The sequence below is a fragment of the Drosophila sulfurigaster genome, chromosome 2R (genome assembly GCF_023558435.1).
Source record: "Drosophila sulfurigaster albostrigata strain 15112-1811.04 chromosome 2R, ASM2355843v2, whole genome shotgun sequence".
Taxonomy (NCBI): domain Eukaryota; kingdom Metazoa; phylum Arthropoda; class Insecta; order Diptera; family Drosophilidae; genus Drosophila; species Drosophila sulfurigaster.
The window spans coordinates 25,235,160-25,260,162 of NC_084882.1; the positions used below are offsets into that span (position 1 = coordinate 25,235,160).

At 39.7% G+C, this 25,003-nt stretch overlaps 2 protein-coding genes across 7 annotated transcripts; both read left to right on the top strand.

Annotated features, from left to right (window-relative positions):
* Positions 1-161: 161 nt before the first annotated feature.
* LOC133839330 (exocyst complex component 4) lies at positions 162-23,194 on the top strand. 6 transcript variants are annotated; one of them, XM_062270776.1, is made up of 18 exons: positions 162-348; positions 827-988; positions 15,909-15,959; positions 16,033-16,096; positions 16,168-16,496; positions 16,605-16,676; positions 17,258-17,370; positions 17,425-17,587; positions 17,654-17,849; positions 19,219-19,319; positions 19,596-19,936; positions 19,993-20,740; positions 20,797-20,921; positions 20,985-21,275; positions 21,332-21,733; positions 21,790-22,393; positions 22,455-22,661; positions 22,719-23,194. In XM_062270776.1, exons 2-18 carry the CDS (start codon positions 896-898, stop codon positions 22,893-22,895), a joined length of 4,077 nt encoding a protein of 1,358 aa, XP_062126760.1. In that variant the 5' UTR covers positions 162-348; positions 827-895; the 3' UTR covers positions 22,896-23,194. The 6 variants fall into 6 exon arrangements, with proteins under 6 accessions (XP_062126760.1, XP_062126757.1, XP_062126756.1 ...); XM_062270771.1 differs by lacking the exons at positions 19,219-19,319; positions 19,596-19,936; positions 19,993-20,740; ... (4 more) ...; positions 22,455-22,661; positions 22,719-23,194 and having other exon boundaries at positions 167-348; positions 827-961; positions 17,654-18,847; XM_062270770.1 differs by lacking the exons at positions 162-348; positions 827-988; positions 19,219-19,319; ... (6 more) ...; positions 22,455-22,661; positions 22,719-23,194 and adding an exon at positions 6,460-6,746 and having other exon boundaries at positions 17,654-18,847.
* Positions 23,195-23,372: 178 nt separating this feature from the next.
* LOC133839328 (m7GpppX diphosphatase) lies at positions 23,373-24,993 on the top strand. The gene is made up of 3 exons (XM_062270767.1): positions 23,373-23,779; positions 23,840-24,001; positions 24,070-24,993. The coding sequence occupies exons 1-3, from the start codon at positions 23,584-23,586 to the stop codon at positions 24,894-24,896; spliced, it is 1,185 nt and encodes a 394-aa protein (XP_062126751.1). The 5' UTR covers positions 23,373-23,583; the 3' UTR covers positions 24,897-24,993.
* Positions 24,994-25,003: the final 10 nt, after the last annotated feature.

A 25,003-nucleotide genomic window follows, 5' to 3' on the forward strand; every position in this document is an offset into this window, starting at 1 on the left:
AGTGCAACAAGCGCATATTTAAAAATAAATTTGTACATTAAACACACTTCTATACATGCATATATACATTTGGCGCTCTTACGCTACGAAAAAAGTTCGTTTGTGTTTTTTTCTCTTTCCTCAGTTTATGCTCAGCTGGGCTACAAAAGCCGAATATGCCTTAATGTGTCATCAGTTCAACGGCGGAATTCATTACCACAACGTCTTGGTGCGAGTCGCATGCGATCGGCAACGGAGTTTTCGGATAACATTTACTATTCTCGCAAACTTTTAATGCCAGTTATTGACAATTATACTTCACAAGTTTATTCAGAGATAGGAAGCTGAATTGTTTACTTCTGCATAACGGTAATTTTTCGCGATATGTGATCTACGACGTAATAAAAAATGTTTATAACAATCTTACAAAAATAATCTATGCACAATATTCATTATATTTGTGGGACTGTTTCTGTGTGCCTTTGAAGAGTGACCTTTTTGGCCGATGCTTGATTATGTTAATATTGTGCCCAAAATTTGAAATATTTTTAACAATTTCGGTTTCTTGCACCTGCGTCGACTTCCGCTTGTCATCGTTCAGTTTTTGGCGCGAGCTTTTTCATCGTATTCATGTTTTTCTTTCGGGCACAATAATAACAATGTTAGCGATGAATAATAATAGTCACCGAATGGTATTTGTGCTATTTGCAAGTGTCTAAGATAATATTTAAAGTTTATTATGTTTATTTATTGTTGTTAGGTCATCGATAAAAAGCTTTAGATACAAAATAACAATTATATCAAATCGTTAATTGTTGGGTAAATAAATTCCCTTGTTTCTTTTCAGCTGTTTCGCATCAATTAACCCGAGCCAAGCGAATCTGAAGTATATAAATCTATATTCTTAGACCCAATTATGTCTTCCATTGCAGCAGAGAAACGCGCTTCCTTTGCGCGCCGTGCTGAAAGTTTGGTGGAGCGGGTGAGAGTATTGAATACCATTTATGAGGTAATCGGCATCAAGTGACCAAAATGCGTGAGATATAACAATTAGTTTGTTCTCGTTTATTGTTGTTGTGGCTAGCGATTGATATTTGCATGATTATTTGATGCTCAATTGAATTTTATTTGCTATTATTCCACACTCGTTGCCAAATTAGCCAAGTCGTAAATTATTGCCAAACAACTGCCACATTTCAGCAAATTTAAACAAACAAAAACACTGAGCAGGAACTAACTGAAAATGCATAGTACATTTGTATTATATACAAACCTATACTAAGACTTCGATATATGTATTTGATAAGTCGCCATGGGTGTGGGTGCAAGATATTAGGAATTTAGATACTCAGACGTGACTGTTTGACTTGGCTCGTTGCCCTGTCTTCGGTTTGTTTGCTCATTTAATTAATCTCTTATAATTCATATAATGTGATATGCAAGCGCATGGCATGCACTTGACTGTTATTTATTTATTACAGCAACAATTTGGTGGGCGAATTAATTATACAAATTTCAAGGACACGACGTTTTTGTTTGTTGCTGCTGGTAGTGAAAGGGTTGATTAGAGTAAATAAAAGTTATATAGTAATTCAAAGTCGACCACTAATTTGTTTTTATTTTGTTGTATTTTTATTTTGAGTTTACGTATACATTTAATTTATGTTGCCAATGACCATTTCTTTTTGTTGATTTTGTATCTATCAACTCACGTGCGGAACTCATAATGCATTTTTCGAATTGTATTTAAAAGTCGATGTACGTAAGCTAAAAATAGACCTTAAATATGTAAATGGCTCGTGAAATTCGCCTTTTGTCAGAGTGAGACTGAGATGGAGACGGAGACAAAGACTGTGGCGCACTTGCAATTATATCAATTGAATAAAGAGTGGGCAATAAATAGTTACATCGAAGTATATACACAGCCAGAGCATTAATTAAGCGGGTGAAGCAAGCACAAACAAACAAAATTAAAGAATTTATATACGAGTATATACCATAAGTTGGCCAATGACCGACCGCTTAATTTGTTTTGTGTAACAGAAAATTTAATTGAACGCCAAATTGCGATAAACGAGGGAAGTTCTTTTAATTTTCTTCGAAACGAGGCAATACAATGGGAGAGAATCAAATGAAGTTTTAACATATTTAACAATACAAAATCGAGGGTGCTGATCAATAAATTTGCATTGGCTTAAGTTTGCCTTCACTCAACATTTCGCGCGTCTTTATCGGTCACACATATTGGTCTTATCAAAAATAGCAGCGCAAATAAAGGAAATTACGTGGTGAGAGAGATTGAGAGGCGTGGAAGCATAGCAAAGAGAAATACACAGCGAACAGAACGAGCAAAATAAATGAACGATAAAAAGCTAATAAAGTGCAACATAAATAAATGCGTGCGTAAATATCGCGTGAATACATCGTGTAAATGAATTTCACAGAAAGTGAGAGTGACAAAGAAACAGAGAGAAAGAAAGAGAGAGAGAACAGCTGTGTTAGAGCGATAGAGGGATAAGTGAGAGGATGGGAGAGAGGGAGAATTTTCACCCGGTTTGTAAGTTGATTGTCAGCTACGCAAGAAGATGGAATTTGTTGTACTTAAAGTCTCTTGCTCCTCTTTGCTGGTATCCTCATACTCTTGGCACGTGTGCTTGTGTTGCCGTTTGGGCTTAAAGTGTTCGCTGTTCTTGCGCAGTACGAGTATCTGTGTGTGCGTGTGTTTGCCTATAAGTAATTCACTTTTGAAAGCCATGCACTTGAATTTGGCTGGGGGGTCACAATTTAAAAGGCATTAAATTCCCTTCAAGCATTTTGTCGAGCATTACAATTAGTGGAACATTTCGTTGAGGGTCCGCATCTCGTATCCTGCGAGATACTAACATACAAGTCTCAACTTAAATCATATTAAATGTAATACGAGCTATTTAAGTTTATTAATAGAATACTTTCGCTCTCTCCGTCTGTCACAAATTCCATTTACACAATGTTAATACCCTCAACTTACATATAGAGTGTGCTTTTTACAAATCCGCAATCATTTTATGCGCTTAATACGCTTTATATGCTGTTGTGTAATATTTGTTTAGCTCTTGTTTACAGTGGAAATAAGCCAGACAATAATTCCCAACAAATTCCTTGCTGTTTGATGTACATTTTATTTATTATTTGCAGTCATTTTATTTGCAATTCAACTCGTTTTTTTCTTTGTTCAATACGAATTTAAAATGTTTAAGAATGGGTAAAGCGGTTTAAAGAGTTCATTGCGTATACGACGCGTTATTCACATTTGTTGCGCAACACTCTATTTTATTTTTATACCCGCTACCCATAGGGTAGAAGGGTATTATAACTTTGTGCCGGCAGGAAATGTATGTAACAGGTAGAAGGAGGCATCTCCGACCCTATAAAGTATATATATTCTTGATCAGCGTCAACAGCCGAGACGATATAGCCATGTCCGTCTGTCCGTCTGTCCGTCTGTGTGTCTGTGTGTCTGTGTGTCTGTCCGTCCGTCCGTATGAACACCTAGATCTCAGAGACTATAAGAGATAGAGCTATAATTTTTTTTCGACAGCATTTGTTATGTTTGCACGCAGATCAAGTTTGTTTCAAATTTTTGCCACGCCCACTTCCGCCCCCGCAAATCAAAAAAAAATCGAATAACAAGTGTAATTTTAAAGCTAGAGCTACGAATTTCGGTATATACAATAATTACTGTAGTAGTTATGATTCCTGAAAATTTGGTTGCGATCAGATAAAAATTGTGGAAGTTATTAAAGAAATACTTTTGTATGGGCAAAAACGCCTACTTACTAGGGCTCTTAGTTGCTTTGGCCGACAATCTGGTACATTGTGCCGTCTATGGTATATTTTGAATGGTGTGCTGTATCGATATACCAAACATACCATTTGGTATATTTTTAGTATTTTTTTTTAGTATTTTCGGTATATTTTGAAAATGATGCGCAACACTCTATTTTACTTGTTTGCTTTTGTATCAAGACGGTGGCAGATAAATGGCAAGTGTAATGTTTTAATTTCGATTTAATTAAACAAAATGGGAAAAGAGCTGAGAAAGGGGAGCGTATGATTAAACGGACAATGTGAGGCATGCGAAGAAATTAAGCAAAAAGTGAAAGCAGAACCACAACAGCAAAAGCAACAGAAACAACAACAAGAATATCAACAGCCACTGTGCACACACATAAACAACACATTAACTGTAACGGCAAGCTGAGCAAAGGCAAAACAACAATGTCACTACAATTACCTAGGCAGGTGCGCAGAACAAACAACAACAATAAAAACAAGTACAACAAGGATTTATATCACTCACTTTCTCTCACACACACACATGCATACAAGCACACAGGCAAAAGGCTGCAAAACAAAATACAAAAGACGCGTTACTTAAGCAATGGGCGGCACAAGGCAGACGGTAGGCAGCAGGCGTCAGTGGGGGGCGTGACAATAAGTCAACAAACAATGGCAAAAAGTTGCCTAGAGCTACTCATTGCATACTTTAAGGCGCAAGAGGCGGCAAAACAATTGAAAGCCCCTAAGCCACTTGCCACTGGCAATGCTAAGAAGTTTAACCATCCAAATTGTGTTGAGAGTGAGGGTAAGGGGCGTGGCCATGCCTCTGAATTGCTATTGGAACTCGCAACAAAGTTAAACAGTTTACAGAAAAAACAAGGCAAATCTGCTAAATGAGTCTGTGATTGACTGATAAGTTGATTGCATTGAATTCAAATACAAAAAGCGACCGGGGGATAACTCGACAATCGTTCGATGAAGAAAAGGTCCTAAAATAAAGCAGTACTGATTAGATTTACCGTAAATATAATAATAAATCAACTGATTGAAGTTTTGCATTTGCTAAATGAGCACGTACTTTTAAAGCACATTAAAGTTTTCCGCAGTAATTTGAATTTTGTTCAAGAGGAGAACATGCTTAGTTTATACGAGCGCGTCACATTTTTTTATGCAGCTTCGAATTTCACTGCGTCGACATGAAATTTTTACGCTGTGTCAGGAAGAGAAAAAAAAAGCAAAAAAATAAAACTCATCAGACTTATGGCCATGCTCATTGACAGCCGTGATACTTGTAGTGGAAACGTGAGCAGCATTCATATTCACTTTGCGCATTTACATTCGCATTCGCATTCGCATCTCCACATTCGTTATCAGCATCATCGTTATTTCAGCAGCATTTTGTCAGCTGGCAGTGCATTGTTTCTTGATTTTATATGTATTCGTACAGTACATACATACATGCTTATATTTAATATGCATATGGTAATAGTTGTCCTCGTTTGTTGTGGCCAGAGTGCACTCTCGGATATGATTTCATTGTTGCCAGATCCAGATGTGTGAGCTTTGCTGCCTGAGTATGTGACTGGGACTGTGGTTGACATTTTGGCCGGCTTGACCTAGGCCACGTAAATTCCAAATGCGCATATCTTGTAAAATTCAGCAAGCTAGGGGAATGAGTGTGGCGACTGTGTGGTAGATAAAAAATGAATGAATGGTGATGGCATTTGGGGCATTTTACCGCGCGCTGCCAAATTAGCGCATCAAAACAAAAAGGCGCTCAGCGGCAGCAACAAAAACAACAAAGCTGTAGAGCGCCATAGAGAGTGAGCAAAACAATGCAACCAACAAAGAATAAGAACTAAAACAAAAGGAATTTTTCATATAAAATAGACACACACACACAGACACCGACGCATACACAGATGTACACACGTACATATATAGTGCGTGGGTGTCAGAAAGCATTGCGCTCATAAGTAGGCAACGATATTTCGCAATGCGCTTGGCACTTTTACGTGGGCGCCAATCGCGCAGCGTTGCCAGACTGACTGCTAAAGTAATTGGAAATGGTAATGAGAAGGGGTGAAAATTAAGTAATAATATAATCATATTTAATTAAAATTAATTGAATGGAACTTTGCTTTACATTTTCAGCATATCCATTAAGTCTTAAGGCTAATTTAGTTGGATTAATCTTTGCTTTGTCTGGCAGCGCCAAACGTAAACTGCTTGCCAAGCAAACACCTGCCCAGCTAACTGCCCTACGGCAACATTCAAATGCCCCCGCACAGAACAGAATTTTAAAGCTTCTTTTTGCGTCGTAACATCTTGCTTGCTCTCTGCTACGTCGAAAAGGGGGCAGAGAACCATTACCACTGAAAGCCATCTCACCATCGCCTTGCACCCAGTTTATTCCCTCCCGTTTGCCCAGCAAACGACGCACAACTACAATAACGGTAACTACCATTACCATAACACTTTTCGGCATTTTGTTTTGCTAGCCGCTTCGTCATCATCATCATCATCGTTGTCGTTGTCGTCGTGCATTTGTCGTCGTGCTTGCTTCGTTGCTGCTTCCGGCGGCATCTCGTCCAGGCGACGCTTTGATAAGACCACACAGCAGCAACGCACAGCAGTCGTTGTCGAGCACTCGAACGCGATTGTTGCCACCCGCAGTACGCTAAAGACCAAGCTAGACAACAAAAGCAAAAGCAAAAGAAGCAGAAGCGCAGTTTTTTGGGTGAACGTGCTAAACGTGTGTTGTGAATTCGGTTGCAAGTGATTCTGTGCGCCCGATACACGCGAATCGAGAAACGTTTGTGTGTTGAAAGTAGAACTGTGCGAATTGCGTTGTGAATTTTAGTGCGTTGTTTGAAATGTCCAAGCCGGTTACACCACAGCATCGTTCCGCTGGCGCCGCAGCTTCCGGTTCGGCCGAGAAGATTAGTGTAAGTTTTCGGTTATTTTTTTTTTTTTACTTTTGTGCAGTCACTTTTCATTGCATTTTTTCGTATTTTCATTCGGTGGAGTGGGAATTTACCACTTGGCACTTGGCTGCTTTGCTGCGTCATTTGCTGGTTGACTAGTATGTGAACAGTTCTTGAGTCGCTTCATGTGTTTAATTATGTGTTTAGCGATGTCGCATGCCACTGGCAGTGGCAAGTTGCAGTTCGCCAGTTGCATTGCGGTGCCATTTCTCACCTGCATTCGTTGCATTTTTCAGCCGCTACGTGACTTTTGCGAAAACTCACGACACATTTATGATGCTCAGACCGTAAGCTGCGCCTCAGCTTAGATATATGAAGGCATCAACTGCAACGCCACAAACTATGCAAAGCCCGCTCAAGCCCTGTGGCCTTGTCAGCAGCTGTGTGTCTGCGTGTGTGTGTGTGTGTGTGGGTTGGCGGTCGTTTTGGAATTTGTAAGTTGGTGTCTTTTGGTGGCTGGCTGGCAGGTTGCTCTCAAAGGGCATAGCATACTTTTTGGCGTGCGACTCATAAAAATTGCATAATTGTCGCTTCATCTGTGTGGGCGCAACTGTAGCTGTAACGGTAACTGTAACTGTTACAGTTATAGCAACTTCTGAAATGTGTATGCTGGGTGACCATTACCGTTAACGGGGACTCATTTCACGTGCCATTTGCGTTCGCATCTGGCAGTCCAAATAAATTGAGCAGCTCAAAATGGGCAACGAGTGTTGCTAGCTGTTTATTAAGTTTGTTATTAACGGTCTTCCATAATTGTCAGCACCAAAGACATTAGAGACGGGGCAATTAGTTACGCCTGTAATTTACGGACATTCATTTATTTCTCTACCTTTTTTCTACACTTTCTTTCGAGACGTAGTACTCGTAAATTAAATGGCAAATCTCTTTGCTCATCGCAGAACTTATCAGATAAATCGATTTGTGGCTCACTTAAACTGTCGCCCATTGTGCAGCTTAACTTGTGTGTTTAACTGAATCAGCAGACAAACACTGCTCTGCTCTGCTCGTAAAGTATGCAATCTTCTTCTCTGTCGACTTAAGCCCGGGCAAGGCAAAAATGTTGCATGTGCTCACTTGCTAGCGAGGTCGCATTCAATTTCAATTCCAAATATGCTGACAACTAAAACATATTTCCGTTGCTCTCACATAATAATAACATTCCACTTGCCAGACATTTTTTGCGTGCTTCAATTTGGCAAGGATTTCTATTTTTTCCAACTTGACTTTTTCGCTATTGTTCTCAGTTGACAAAACGAAGAATGCAAATTTAATTAAGAAAAAGAATCCGTTTCGACCCTGAAGGACTGTTTTTTTATCCTTGTTCGAGCTAAGCGAAAGATAATTGGAAATATGATAATCATTTGGTGTACATTAAATGTTTTGTTTGCATTCAATTTAATCAGGTTGCGAGTGCAAAACTTTTGGACGCATTTCGCCCACGAAATTAATTATAAATTTGTATTTGTCAAACAAGCTGCTAAATTGAATTCCAGCTTAGTTTTATTGTAATTTCCATTCCCCGTTTGGGTTTTCTTAGCGATCTAAGGGTGCAGGGTATCAACATCATTCATTTAAAGTTCAACTTTTATTTTTTCATTTGCTTTTTTATGTGATCCCCTAAATGTAGAGCATGTGCAAAGCGCCGCAGGTTGCCATCATGGACCACGCACACAAACACACACACACACACATATAAATTCTCAATAGCATACACACACTAACACGCACATAATCAAATGTGTGCCATTTACATGAGTCTCGTTATTGCTGCATCGGAGAGAAAAAATATTCTGCCAATTTCTTGTGTAATTTGTTGACTTACACGGTAAACCGAAAAATGGAGCAAAGATCACAGTGTGTATTTCACATTCTGCACCCCTCGAGCAGCCCTTTTACATATACAATTTTTTTTTGTTTTTTGTATGGTTGCCTTTCGGATTGTCTAGGGCATCGGTTGGGCAAGTTTATGGCCTTGTGCATTGAATAAACTTTCATTACACCGAAATTGGCAGAAGAGTGTAAAAAGTGCCACGCCTCCATTTCACTCTGTGTGGGTGAGTATTTATTATGGGAGGCCAGCAGCTAGCAGCATTTGCTCTTTGTTTATATATGTACACATAGTTTTGTTTGTCCAGCTTTGCACTGGCTGAACATTGAAGTCAACTCAAGTCGAGAGTCGAGTCGAGCCGAGGCGAGACGACATTCAACATTTTCTTGGCCTTCTGTTTGCCTTGTTATTTATTTGCTCCGGCTTCGAGTTCAATTTGTTGGCTGTCCGTCAGTTGATCTACAATCGCTTCTGGCGTTTAATTGCATTTTTAATGAAGTTTTTTTTTTCAATTTCCATTAGCGGCGCCTTCAATAAATATTACACATACGCAACGAGGCTTTGACAAATTTGTGAACACAGCTGCTGTAGCTGCTTGAGAGCTGCCATATATAATCGTATATGCGACATTGTGCGACATTGTTGAGTATTTTTTACTTTCTTTATTTATTTTTCTCTCTCTTTGGCATAACTTTGCCCATGGCAAAATGTCGAAAGTTTTCAAGGCAACATTACGCATACGCCCCATAAAACAAGCAGAGACCCCTCTCAGCATCTGCTGTCTCTCTCTCACTAGCCTAGCCAGAGAGAGAGTGTTTAAAAAAACTTAAATGACCTTTAATTGACGGGTTTTACAGCGGCAGGTCTCAACTCGGGTTTTGTCTATTAAAAACTCACTTAATGCGACCTCTAAAGTTTGCCGCAAATTTGCTGGGTATAAAGTGTGAAAAGTTTCTTTCAGAGCAACACTTTTGACGCGTCGCTTGATTGACAAAACTTTTCGTTGCTCGCATTTCTCAGGTACTGTTTAAGCAACGACTTTTAGAAAGAACCTTGCCCAAGGATTCGTATTCACAATTTTCCAATAAAATAAAGCGTGCCGAAGCATATAAATATATCACGTATCACGAGAGTTGAAAACTTTGGCAAACCAACCAACCATCGCGTCAACCTTAAAGCGGGCGTGACACCTCGGTTGCCATAATTCTTAATTGAGCTTAAAAGCGAACAAGAGATAATTCCCAATTAGGCGGCGATTTCACATAATGAGCAACAGCTAAGCTACGCGGCAACAGTTAATACAAATTATGCGAACGGACATAAGAAAAGTTTATGATGCTCACTAAATGTTGTGCTAACGACCAGAAAGTAATTTAGCTGCTCATAACATTACTGCACCGATTAAGTTATTCAGTTGAGAAGGACCAGGATGAAGGAGAGGAAGAGCCTAATTGAGCATTTGCATTATCTATGCGTATTGAAAGTGAAAACGTTATAGTACGCTTTTAGCTCAGACATGTTTATGCAAATCCATTTGATCAAGCTGCTTTCCTATTCACATGCACGAACTCATTTGCCACTCAGTATAATTGCACTTCATGTTCTTTCATGTTGCTGACTGTAGGTGTGTTGTGTTGTGTTGTGTGTGTGTTCATTTTGATAGACATTAATGTGGCCAATTAGTGGATGCTGCATTATGGTATACAATATGCTTTGCAGTACCAGCTGATAGAAATTTAATTGATATTAATGTGCGGCCAATGACTGTCAGTAAAGGTGACTGCCAGCGGTTAAATGGAAATGTGGAAATTATCATAAATACACACACACACACACAAACGCGCGTTTATTGTACGGATCAATAATATGTTTTTTTATTATTTTATTTTGCTGTTTCCATTTCCCTACTTCACTCAGCATAAAAAACCAACAACACACAAACACACACAACGAAAATGTCAATAATTAAATTTGCATTTTGCATGCCTTCGAGATGTATATAGGAATTTACGCAATGTTTCCTCTCTCTCCCCGTCTCTTTGCCATATCAAAAGTGAAACATCAATTTGATGAGCAAACCGAGACATCCGGTTCGTTGGCAGGATAGTGATGGGGATTTCGGGGGGATTTGGCAGGCGACACATGACAGCACTTAACCGAATATAAGTACCTCTCGCAGTTGAGTGCCACATGGCTGCATATTACAGGCAGCCACTGTTTCTCATTATACTCTGCATCTAATCAAATTGATTGCAAAGATCAATGGGTAAAATAAGTGTATACTTATAGCTTTAATTTAAAGCAGTTGAACAACCTTTATTTGTATTAACAACATTACTTTAAAGTTAAGAAATTCAATTCCTTATTCATTTATCAACTTTACAACGTGGTGCATGCCACAGGGTATGATTGAGTCGATCACTTCGCAGCACTTCATTCTTTCTTGTGTACTCTGCCGGATGTGGCAAGCGATGTGGGATTTCAACAATCCCTAAAGTATACGTGTTCAGAAGTGTGTAGGCGTGCGAATTTATACGTGTATCTGTGTCCCTGTCATTTATATTTGTGTGTGTGTTTGTGTATGTGTGTGATTGTGCTTGTGTTTGTGTTTGTGTGTGTTATGAACCGAAAATCCATTTACACTTGAATACATATTGGTCATCATGAAGTGGACAAAAGCGTGCAAAACTTTGTGTTAGCCATAAACAAGCAAACAAACATTCGATGGATGGAGAGAGAGAGAGAGAGTGCCAAAGAGCAAAAGAGACAAAGTCTATATAGGGTTTAAATTATGAATGCAATAAATGTAACTAACTGAAATCCCGGCGATTGAGTTAGGCGTGTCTGGGAAACGGAAGTGCTGATTAGCTCTTCGGCCAGTAGCCGAAAGGAAGTGGCGGGAAAATGCGGGAAGATTTTGCCAACCAGAATTGAGTAACAAGCACTTTGTTAGATAAACTTTATGCTTAAGTGTCGCGCTTCTCTCTTGCGCTGTCAGCGGCTGTGTCTTGGCTTTTGTGTAGTGCACTCAGCACAAGCCACTTGACTTCGTTGTGAGTCAAGTTGATTTCAAGAGACTTCATTCACTGTGCTTTAAAGCTAACGTAATTGGAATTATCTGACGCAGTTTGTTTGCATATCAATCTCAAATCGGTTTGGCAAATCAACATTTTCCTTTACTACCAGCTATCATCTTAAAATTCTGTGTGTTTTTCTTTCAAAAACATGCACAAGAGCTGCAGACATTTTGGATGTGCTGTCGGTAATACCGAAAACCTAGACAAGTTTTGTTTTTCTGGCCAAGGTGAAACACTGCACAGCATGCAAAATAACTAGAGAGACAGAAAGAAGGAAAGCCATAAAGCATACCGTTAGAGCAATTGTATTTTCATGTTCAGAAAGTTGTTCGTTGGCTTTGGGTGTTTTGCCTGTTGGCACTTTGCTTGTTTTGCTCATTTCCATTCCCTCTGTCAGCTGTGTCGACAACACAAAATAAAACAACAGGCTTAAAGCATGGCTACCACTCGACAGCAACAACAACTAGAGCAGTGCATATTGAAATGTGCACTAAACGTTGCCTTTTGTTTGTTACTCTAACCATGCTTGAATGCCGAACAAACATGCATGAAACAGTATCACTTGGTCATGATATATGACTATAGTTTGTACTCAGTGTAGTATGTGCTGAGGTCTTCATACATGGCTCAGGCAATGCCCTTAAGCGACAGCTAAAAGTTGCAGCTTTACATGTATGTGCGAGAATGTGTGTGTGTGTGTGTGTGTCTGTGTACGTGTCAACTCATTGACCTCATTGCCGTTACCCTCAGCTCTTTGCTAGTTGCTGCCGATGCTGCTGCGAGCTCTGACTGACGTGTTTTATATTTTCATTTTCCTGAAATCGTTGACGTTGCCAGTTTTCCATTTTTTTACTCCTCTGCTGCTGCTGTTGCTGCTGTTGCTGCTGCTGCCTGCCATCGTCTTCTTCCCATTGCCTGTTTCCTGGCTGACTGCGCTTACACTTTTACTGCCGTTTCCGCTCATGTGGCGCTTTTGCACTCGTTCGTTCGTTCGCCGTGATTCTGTGCCATTACCATTTTGCCCAGACCGTCAGCCGACAGCAAGCAGCAAGCAGCAACCGACAAGCAACGTTTTAATGTCGTAATCGGATAGCATCGACCTCAGTGCGTGGGAATTTTGAGCTGACAGCATGCCCAGGCCATTTTGATTAGACTTCCCATTAGGCAAGAATGTGTGATATGTGACATGTCGAGGGCATCAGGCACGTTTGTTGTTATACAAATGAGAGGCACAATCAGAGGGCCTTAGAGCCAAGTTAATTAAGTACATGGCACGAATGATTTCATAATTCAACACTCGCGTCTAATATTTCGTAATGTTGAAAAGCATAATCGCAGTGCATGGAAAATGTATTTAAAAGTTTGAACAACGTAAAGCTGTTCTAAATCCCAAACGCGTTGTCAGCGATATTTATTTTAATTACACATACACTCCTGGCCTCTAATTAATTGCATTTTTCGTTAGCTGTAAATATTTGGCTGGCAGCTTTGACGTAAATAAATAACCACATTTTAAATTGCTTACATGTCAGTTGTCAGACATCAAAAGTTTTCCCACACTCGCTTTCTCTTACTCTTTCCGAGTGCGTTGCATGCACCAATTAGCAAACCCTTCAGCATTTAATGAGGCATACGTCAATTAGACGTATGCAAAAAAACTCGTGTATATCTCTCAATTGAGAGTGCATCGCAAACAATTCAAAACATTGACCCATTGAGCAGTCAATTAAAATGTACGCCCCACAGCGTATTGCAAAAGTAACATTAACAAGTACTGGAATAAAATCTAAATCAAAGAGTTGAGTTGTATACGAGTATGTAGTTTTTTCATTAATTGATTGATGGCAATAGTATTTCAGTCAGAAAAAGCAATAGGAAAACATTGCGCCCGAGGCAAAAGTACGAATGAACAATTGCGGGTTTACAATTGAGTTGAGAAAACCACAAACAAAGGGAAATCGAGACACCTCATAAAGCTTGAATGCGAGCAAAAGTTTCTTTCATTACGTATACGACGTGTGTGGTTAAGGCTGCGTGCCGTCCTGTCGGTCGGTGTCGATGTGGATGTTGATGTGGATGTCGAATTCGATGTTGTTGCTGTGTGCGACAGCTCAGCAACCGCAACATCAATCATCGAATGCGTCAACCTCAACGATAAGAGCAGACGACATCTTAACTGCGTTACAGCAACGACACAACTCAAACGACGAGGAATGCAGTAGCAGTTGGCTTCGATGTGGATGAGCATTGGCAGGTCGTAAAGCGCAGTCAGTCAGGTGCGCAGGTGCTCATACACACATCAGACTCTGTGCAATTTATGGCCAATTTCATTATTTACAATCGCGTTTTTATGGCATTCCACTCCAATGCTACTTTATTCGATCGCTGCGTGCATTTGCAGCAGCTTAAGGATATTTACCCCATCATAAAATAAACAAGTTACTTTCATGTTGCAGTTGTATGATTTTAAAGTTCATCTTAAATATTGCTTGGTTGCTGTGCTGTGTGTTCTTTGGCAATTAGCTCGTGGGGGTTTTTCAATTTTTAATTAACAAAAATTGATTTGCAAATGCACAAAGCAAGCAGCTTTATGAGTGACTCTTGTGCCTCGCCTTTTCGCTCGCTCAATTAATTGCAATTGATTTGTGACGACAACGAGATGGCGGGCGCAATTTCCATGCTGTTGTTTATACAGCAATAATTCCGGGCTGCGACTGCGACGTCAAGCCCAGGCCTATTTCCCGCTATTCCATTTCCATTGTCAGTGCCATCGCCATCGCCATCGTTATCGTCGCCATAGCCATTGTCAACGCCATTATTTGCGTTGTTTTGTTTGTTTGCACAGCACTTTGCAGCGGCAGCGTCCCCTGTGTATGTGTGTGCAGCAAGGACAGTTGTTGGCCTTAGCGAAAAGGGGCGTGGCTGAGCTGCCATAATGTGCATTGCTTGTTACCGCCAAGCAGCAGCATTAAAAGCCTGAAACTGACTCTCTCGCTGCTCGTCGTATTTTTTATGGGCCACGACCCACGGAACAGTTATGTAAATTTACTGCAAGCGGCCACAAGTCAACATCAACATGTTTTATTTATGTTTTTAATTTGAAAGCGCAACTTTTATTGGCATTCGGCAAACAGATGACCTGCAGCTGCCAGCGACCACAGCAACTACACACAGCCGCAGCCACAACCACTGGCACAGCGTTTTCTGTTATTCTGTTTCTTGTTGCTCGTTTTTATTTTTTCCTTCTTCTATTTTGATTCCCAACGCTAACTCAATGCTATTAAAAGTTGGTGCTGCATTTACATAATACTCATTTGTTTATCTATCTATCTATTTACTTGCTTAACGGAAGCAACAGCAGCAACAGCAGCAGCGAACAAAAAAACCGAAGAAGAAAACACTTTAGACTACATTAAGGAGCTTAGGCAAATTGTATTGGGCCAAAGATATTGACGAGAGCCCTTAGAAACGGAAAATGTTACACTGGCTGGTGTCTTTTGACACTTTTATAGTTTCCATCAATTTCAATAAGTGTTTTCTATTAGTGTGGGTGCCTTTTCTGTGCCTGTGTATGTGTGTGTGTTTGAAGGATACTCGGTCAATGGACAATAGCCAGGGCTTATGCAGATGTGTGCAGAGGTTGCGAATGTTGTGTATACATTTAACTTAAGCTTTAATAAATTATAACTAGCCATTAGTGCTGGCTCATTGTTTACAGTTTGCACTATTAAACAAAACGTAACTGCTGCAATAAATATTGTTTAAGCTTTAAGCCTACTCAATAGCGCATTGCTTTTAAATATTTTATGAAATTGGATTCAGCAATTATCATTTCAAAATACCATTTCCGTTCGCAAAATTCAATTGCCTACTTTTTGGGGCAATGCTTTGCACCTATAGAAAAAGTTGAATTGTTGGAACTTAAATGGGATGCATGCAAATGACATTTAGCATCATCATAGAGCATCTCCCCTCCCCGTTTTACACACAACAAACAACACAAAAGCGAGACGCATTTTATTTTTTTGGTCATTTCATGCCCAGTCATTTTTCACGCTTCAGTTTGTTTTAATGGGAACGTGAAAATGATTTTGCCTTTTAGCTTTTTTTTTTTTGGTTTTGTAATTCACTTTTTGCTTTGAAAATTGCCTGTAACGCGCTAACAGTGCATAATATAATCCAATTAGTATTTAATTCGCAATGTCAATGGCATTACAGAAATACAACATCAGCACGGAAAAATGCGGTGATCTGACAGTCATAGTCCAGGTAAAGTTGAATATGCCGACAATTTTGTGCAAAACAAAATAATAAACTTCGTATTTCTATTTACTCTTTAAAGGGAGATCTGTCGCAGCAGGAGAAACGTGCTGTATTCATTACAGTGCATGATTTGGGCTGCAATCGTATGTAACAATAAGTTGTTGTAAATTCATTGTATACTAATTATGATATTACGCATACGCCACATGGGCAGATAATTCTTTTCAGGAATTCGTGAGCAGCCCCTGCATGACCGAAATCAAGGAGCGTTCCTGTTTCATACATGTCGATGTGCCCGGCCATGCGGACAATGCCGATGCCTTGGCCGACAATTTCCCATTTCCATCGCTACAGGCTTTGGGCGAAGATTTGGTCACCGTGCTGGACTATCTGCATGTGAAATATGTAATTGGTCTGGGCGAGGGAGCCGGTGCCAATGTCCTGGCCCGTTTTGGCCTCGCCCATCCTAGTCGGGCACTTGGCCTCATTCTGATCAATGCCACCGGCAGTGCTGCAAGTGTTTTGCAATCCTTTAAGAGCAAGGTGCGAGAGAGAGAGAGAGAGAGCGAGAGCTATCTCGCACTTAACGTCAAGTGCTATCTGTTTACTTGGGAATTAATACGTTGTCTGCTATTCTCTGACCATTTTCAGTTCATTAGCTGGAAAAGCGATGAGGTGGCCCAATCGGCTGAGAGCTTTCTAATGTATCACAAATTTGGACATGTAAGTACAAATAATTACAGTTCACTTCAATGTGTGTCTTTGTGTGCGTGTGTCTGTTGTCATTGATTAATCTAAGTGTTACTTTCTATTGTTTTTTTGTCTATTTTATGTTAAACTTGTGTGCATTTCGATTGCACTTTGCAGGTCATGGAGGTAAACCAAAAGTTTAAACCAAAATATATACATTTAACTTCAGCTCTCTTTTAGTACTCATGCTCTTTATATAGTCTCAGAACATTTCAATTATATATTCAACATTTTGCTGAACCTTCAATAGTTCTAGGTCCATAGGCGGCATGTTTATTAATATTATATCTTTATTGTTTCCTTTCTTTTAGCCCTCGGTACGTAGAGCTCAATCAAGAAATCGGCCAATATAAAAATGCAAAATTTCTCCAAACAAAAATTTGTATAGTTTTCATTGTTATGCATGCAACTTTTGTAATTTGCCTGCTTTGTAGTTAGTAATGTAATATGCTTAATGTTGTTACATTGCTTACAAATGAAATATTTTCTAATGGAAATACTCTGCTTACTCACAAATGCACCACGAACATCCATTGCATTAATCTTATATATAGCAAATTGTTGGCGAGAATCCAGATAAGGACAAGATTGTGGCCGAGTATCAAAAGCGTTTGCACCGATCATTGAACAGCAAGAATGTCGGTCTCTACGTGAAGGCGTTCATGAAGTAAAAAAGATGATATGATTTTAAAACTCTCTATTAATTCAATTTAAATTGCAGTCGCAAGGATCTGACACTCAAAGGTTGCAAAGTCGATGTCATTTTGATCACTGGCATGCTCAGTCCATATGCCTCGATGGTGGAGAAGTTACATCGTGATGTGGAGAAGGAACGCGTTACCATCTTGAAGATAGAACGTGCTGGCGATGTTTTGGCCGATGCTGTAAGTACATTGCAAATAATTTATTATTTATTATTTTTTCAATCAATATTTGTTTTGCCTTTCTAGCCATCCAAGGTTGCTCAATCGATTCTATTGTTCTGCAAAGGCCAGGGATTGCTAACTTCGATCGTAATGCCAGGCGTTGATCGTGGACGATCGTATTCCACTGCCAGTTCAAGCTCATTTGAACGTCGCTTATCGCGCGGCATTTCTATGGAGGATTACGACAAACCCAATATTCGTCGTCTCAGCATAATGAACAGTGAGTCGCCCAAAAAGGAGTAATCAACAACATAATGAGAGAACAAGAGAGAAAGTCAGCAACGTTGAGTAGAGAAACTAAGTTAAATATTATGCATATTTAAATTAAATTACTTAACTTAGTAACAAGCCGTAATTAACAAAGAACAACTAAGAAAACATGTTATATTTTATGTGAAACTAGACAAACAATCATTCATGATGCAATCGTATTAATTTTAGCCAAATGAACAACATGAATTTTAAGCCAAATTTTAATTACCTATGTAATAATCGTTTTTAATATCAATATCTACAACAAAATTAACAACTTAACAAATTGTAAGTGTTTACATCTAGTGTTATGTAATTATGTAATCCCCAACGACCCACCTGTGAAAACCAAAGAAAAGCGATCATATCTCAAGTCAACTTCCAATTGTTCGAACTTAGCGACAAATGTGTCATTAACTACTAACTTATAATATATTTGTACTTTATGTACGAGCAATCATCTATGCAATACCTCCGACTAGTACACTGTACCTAAGCAATTCAAAACTAAATTAACAAAAAAATGAACAAAAAAAAATTACAACACAATTGTGACTCCCGTTGTTACTTTGTTTTCCACTAATTTTTCTACATCTACAATTTGCAAGAAAAAAGCAACAGACCATTGTTGTTTCAATAAATAAATATATACAATTATTATATATAGTGTAAGTTGAAAGCACCACAGCATTATGCTGCTTATTTAAAGTACTATATATGAAACTCAAAAACAAGGCACACAAATTACATAATGTGTTTAATCCAGTGAACGAAGCAATGGAAAGAAAAATAAAATTATTGTAGCTAAGCTTTGAAAGCTTTCTAGCATAACGGTAACCATATAACCATTACCATATTGGCTTTTAAGTGTGAAGCAATGCTTTAGACACCAATTTCTAAAATAATCCAAGCACTCAACATAGATGTAGCAACCGTTAAATAATAAAGTTCAAATTGAAAACCACAGTTGAATTGTTATTTGCTCTCGTTTGCAGAAAATCGATGTTTTCAAAATGATTTCCAAAAATATATAATCCAGGGCAACCCATTTTAACATAATTTCCGTAAATTAAAACAATATTAATTTTTGTGAAATTGATATGCACCAACAATTTAAAAAGAGGCGCCAACAAATTTACATATTCTTGGTATTTATTCTATTCACAATAGCGAAATGGTATATTGCAGTATATTTTTATCGATGCAACTCGGCATGTTTGAAACGTTAGCTTGTGGTCACACTGTTTTGCAACTCATTTTTATAAAAATAATAGAAAATAATACACTTGCAGTACAAAATGTTGTAAATAAATAAAGAGTGATAAATTCGCTTACAGTGCAACAAACTTGCTCGGGTTACTTTGATTTCAAAGCCATCCGCATGGACGCGCCACCGCCGACAAAGCCACCTAGGGGCATTAAATATGGCAAGGATGAGGTACAATATTATTTACAAGTTTTCATAAAAAACTTGAAACAAATTGTGAAAATAACAAACAACAAGTATATTTAATACATATGTCATTTGTATATGGTTTTAATTTGTTCATTAACAACGCATCTGGCAAAGACGAAGCTGATGACGACACCGCATAAATCTACAATTGTTGTATTTGTTGTTGTTGTTATTTCACGCCCTCTTTGATATTCGATAATCATAATAAGAAGGCAAATTCATCATCATCACTTTTTTGGGCGTTAATTTTTCTTACAGTCCGCTGGTTGTGGCTTCCTCGTCAATGTCATCAAATCGCTGGGTTTTAGTGAAACAACCGAAGAGCGACAAAAGGAGAAGCAGAAAATCGAACAAGAATTCAAGCGTTCCGATCTGCGACTAAATGAACTCGTCTCACGTCATGACCAGCAACTTACTCAAGTACTGCCACTATTCAGCCAGGTGTCCACAGAGGTCACAGCGAGTCGCGAGCGCATTCATGCAGTCAAAGAGAATCTGGGCGCCTGCAAGCGATTGCTGCAGTGTCGTCGCGATGAGCTCAAGAAGATGTGGACGGACGCAGTGCAGCACAAGTATGTGCTAGAGATGCTCGAGCAAATGTAAGCCATCAATACGTTAATAATATTCAATAACATTCAGTAATCATCTATTGCAGTCAAGAGCTGCGCAAAGTGCCTCAACGTGTGGTCAGCTACACGGAAAAGCGTCAGTATTTGCATGCCAGCAAAGCACTGACGGATGCGTTGGCTACCTTAAATGGACCGCTGTTGGGTGTCGAAGGATTGGCCGATTTACGTACCGATCTGCAGTCGCGACGCCAACAACTCTATCAACGTCTGCACGAAGAGCTCGTCACACAGGTGTACAAAAACTCTGCAAACGAGGCATTTCAGCGCAGCAATTCGAATCGCCTCAACTCGAGCTTTACGCGTGGCATTGCTGCACGTCGCTCCACGGATCGCATTGAAGCAAATGCTCGGGTGCGCAAGGCATTGAGCGAAATGGCTCAAGGCTTTGATTTGGACAAGGCAGAGATTATCGAGGATGCGGATTTGATTGATCCCGAACTGAGCATGAGCTATTTCATTGCCATAATCGTGGAATGCTTTGGCATGCTGCATAAGGTGCCGGATTCGTTGGAAACGCTGCGTGTACAAATTCAAACTGAACTCTTGAATGTGGTTCGCCATACAACACAACAGCTGCAAGCTACAGCAGCTGCAGCTGCTGGTGAAACGAATCCGTTGCTTACTCTTCTAGAGTTGATTTTTAAGCAGTTCAAAGCGATCGCAAAGACGCACACGCTGCTCCTAAAGAACTATTTGGCTGTAGGTCAAAAGTATGCTGTGGTTGGACCACAGCCCTATGATCTGACGGATTTCTGGGCGCAGGCGCAATCTGTGGTAAGTAAAAAAAAAGAAAATAAATCCACTATTGGCTAATAAAACATACTTTTTAGTTGCAACTGCTGCTTACGGATTACTTGGATATTCAAAATACATCAGGGGATGAGAGCTCGCAAACGGGATTTGCCGAGCCAACAAACAATATCAACTCCTATTTCCTAAGACGAAAAGTTCCAAGGTAGCTAATTAATAACTTAGCTAGTTTAAATCAAACTAATTGGTTTTTCATTTTCATGAACAGCACCAAGAAAACCATGTTCAAGTTTGACAAGTCATCGCATATAGCCGGCAATAGCACGCATGAAACGTTCAAGGAACATCGACGCAATGCTTCGGATGCCTCAGTTGACGACAATTTGGGTGGCACGCTGGGCAGCGGCAAAGGATCTGTGACTGGTCTACTGCCGCACGAGAAAAAACAGCGCGAGAAGTTGTTGATATGCACGCCTGATCAGAATGTGATCACCAAAGTGTATTTGCCTTTGATGGGCTACATACAGGAAATTGAGAACTTTATGAAATGCAAGCCAGGGTAAGTTCATGCTTATTAAGCTTAGAATGCGTTTTAATAATGAATTTCTTTTGTAGACAACCTTGCAGCTTGCATGACTTTGTGGATAACTATATCAAGGACACATTCCTATCCAAGGGCCACAATCGCAACTTGCAATTGACCATCGAATCACTGTCCAAGAATCAGGATGCTTGGCGTGCAATTATAACACCTGAGGAGATGAAATCGCTAAATTTGAGCAGACCACTTCTGCAGTCCACAGTCATGGTTGAGCGAAGATTGGTGGAGACAAAAAATCTTATCGAAGATTTGCCTTGTTACTCAGAGGAGCTGCTAAAGATGGTGTGTGCATTGTTAAAGGCCTACCGAGAGATATGCCAAGCGGCTTACAGAGGAATTGTACAGCCAGATTCGGAAGATAAGCGTATCTACAGCGTAGCTTGGTTAAAGGATGAGGACATCAGTCGCTTCTTAAAGTAATTATTCAGTTTACTATTTCTGTTGCAAACTTAATAACTTTAAATATTTGTAGAACGTTACCCAATTGGACTGATCTAAAGACATCGAGTCAGCGTGCTCGACACACGCGTAAATTGCAACGCACCAATTTTGAGCCATCCGAGGAAGAGAGTCCGTTGCAAGTGCAGCAACGTAACATACGTGAAGCTGAAATGCTGACCAGCAATTTGGGTGAAGGAGGCATAACTCAACAGGAGATATTGGCCGACATCAGTGTTCTCAAAGAGTTGGCCATACTGCAAGAGAGTATGGAGTGGTTCTCGGTGCGCGTCTCCGAGTTTGCCAACGAGTTACGACGTCCCCTCGTCAACGGTTTGAACTCAGCGGCTGCCGAATGCACAGCGAATGTGGCCATCAAGGATGGCACCATAAAGGTGATGACTAACTTGGCATTAGAGTTTGATGAGCTGGCCAATACATGTCTGCTGGTGCTGCATCTGGAGGTGCGTGTGCAATGCTTTCACTATTTGCGTTCCAAGTCGAGCATTAGAACGAATAGCTATGTGGGCTCTAAGGATGATATATTAGAGCCGGATCGTCAGGTATCGGTACTAAACAAGCGTCTATCTGAAATGGATGAGGCATTTAGTGCCACTCTGCATCCGCGCAAAACGAGGGTAAGAATTTTCTGTTTTTTTCTGTTATAATCAATATGAATAATGAATTCGGCTCTTCTAGTATATCTTTGAGGGTTTAGCGCATCTAGCTGCACGCATTCTTATTCAGGCGTCCAACTACTTGGAGCACATTGACCAGATCACTGTGCAGCGCATGTGTCGCAATTCGATAGCTTTGCAGCAGACGCTGAGCAACATAACTGCATCCCGAGAAGTTGCCTTGGATCAGGCGAAACATTTCTACGAGCTGCTTTGCATGGAACCAGATGTAAGTGATGCATAGATGCATCTTATCGATCAAATAATTAATCCGCTTTACTTGCAGGAAATACTCAACTCACTGCTGGAGCATGGAACGGAATTCTCTGAGATGCAGTTGCTCAACGCATTGCAGTTATCGTGCAAGGCATGCGGCATTACAGATGCCAATTTACTGGCTTCCTATCAACAAAAACTATCCGACATATTGGGCGCTAAGCCCTCCAAGGGTGTTGTTGTATAATAGAAAGAGTTACACAAGTTAAATCAAATATCAATTTTAAATGCATTGCGCCTTGTATGCCCACTCACACATACATTCAGACATACACACATGCATTATTAATAGTTTTTTAATGTGTAAGTGAAAAAAGAATGAGTATGCCTAAGCCTATATAAAAATGATTATAACATAAATGTTTTGAACATGTTGGCATGCACTTGGTGTTGCGATATATAGTCCTTTATAAACTTATATTCTAAAGTTCATGAACAATATTGTAATATGGCTTATACACAATAAATGAAAATGTAACAACGAAAGCTGTGCAATATTTTTATTTGATTTTAAAGGGAATTTAAAGTAGCATTTTAAACGAAAAAGATTTATTTTAATAAATCGATTTACTTAGCCCCAGAGTCGTAAAAATATATAAAATATAATATATATTTTCCGATAAAAAATTGTAGAATTTAAATATAGTGGTAAACCATCGAAGTAACATAGTTATGCTAATTCAAAATAATTTTCGTTAAGTGAGGAGTTTTTTCGTTCCCGTGAGGAGTAATTCGTTAAATAACAATTGGCGCTTGCTACAAACATGTCGATGTTTACCAACACTCCACTATCATTTAAGTCGACGTTTGTCAACACTCAACACGATTTGCCGCTGCGAACGACAACAAAACGCGTAAATAAGTAATTAATAAAAATGCCCGATCAAACCGAAACAAGTCCCAAACTAAATGTAAGCAGCACTGAGATTAAATCGCCAAGCTACGATTTAAAAAAGTTCAAATTGAAACGCATACTCAACAACAATAGCAAAGCAAAGAGCATCACATTGCTTGGTACTTTTCCGGATTTGTCTGAAACGGACACAGCAATTGTTGTTTTTGAGAAAAATGGTAATTGAATAATAAATTAAAATACTTGTAGTAAAAGCTAATATTTATTGTGTTGCGCAGCTTATCGGGAGAGCGATGTGGCAACTGAGGCTAAAGTTCCAGCAGAGAAGGAGAAAGAAGAGCAAAAACCGACTTATTTTAGTAGCGATTTAAAAGTGCGCACCGATTTTATCAACAATATTTACGGCAGTTTTCAGTGTGTGCCCAACCCAGAATTGTGTGGTATGTAAATAATAAACTATATATTAACAAAAAATACACAAACAATAAAACAATATCTTTTCCCATAGCCGTCAAGAGCACTGTGATTTACCCGGCAACCGATAAACACGTTGAGAAATATTCCATTTGTCAGAAGTACCTCATCAATGAAACGCCTGATCTCTATGCAACCATCACGTTGCCCTACATTACTTCCAGCCAATTCTCCCTGGATTGGGTATACAACATACTTGAGCACAAGCAGGAAAAAGAACGAATTGTGTTCGAAGACAACGATCCCGAGACTGGCTTCATTTTGCTGCCCGATCTCAAGTGGGATGGCCGCAATGTGGAGAACCTTTATCTGTTGGGCATTGTGCGCAATCGGGGAATCAAATCACTGCGAGATCTCAATGCCAGCCACTTGCCCATGCTGCGGCATTTGCGGGAAGCGGCCAAACAAGCTATACTTGAACGTTATGGCTTGAATCCTCACCAACTTCGCATGTATTTCCACTATCAGCCATCGTTCTATCATCTGCATGTCCATATCAATCCCATACGCAATGATGCCCCTGGCATTTGGTGTGAGAAGTCCCATATGCTGGACACAGTCATCAATAATCTGGAGCTGGTGTCGGATTATTATGCGCGTGCCTCTCTGCCGTTTGTTTTGTATGAGGGCAACAAGTTGTTGGAGTTGTACGATAAGCAATTGTCAGTGCGCAAGGCAGTAGTCAAGAAGGAAGAAGCGGATAAGGAGCAGGAAGAGCTCGAGAAGAAAGAAGATGAGCCAGCAGAAGCATTTAGCGACGAAGAACCAGAGGAGGCGCGTCAATGCAAGCGCATTAAGCTGAGCACGCCAGAGAAACAGGATGAATCGGAGAAAGATCTTGTGGCACCGGCATGTGCCTAAGAAACGGTCTTTTTGAGCGTTGAACACGTAAAAAGTATTTTATCAAAATAGTTTGATAAGCACAAATAATAATGAATAAAAAGTAATAATTGCATTCGAATGGAAGT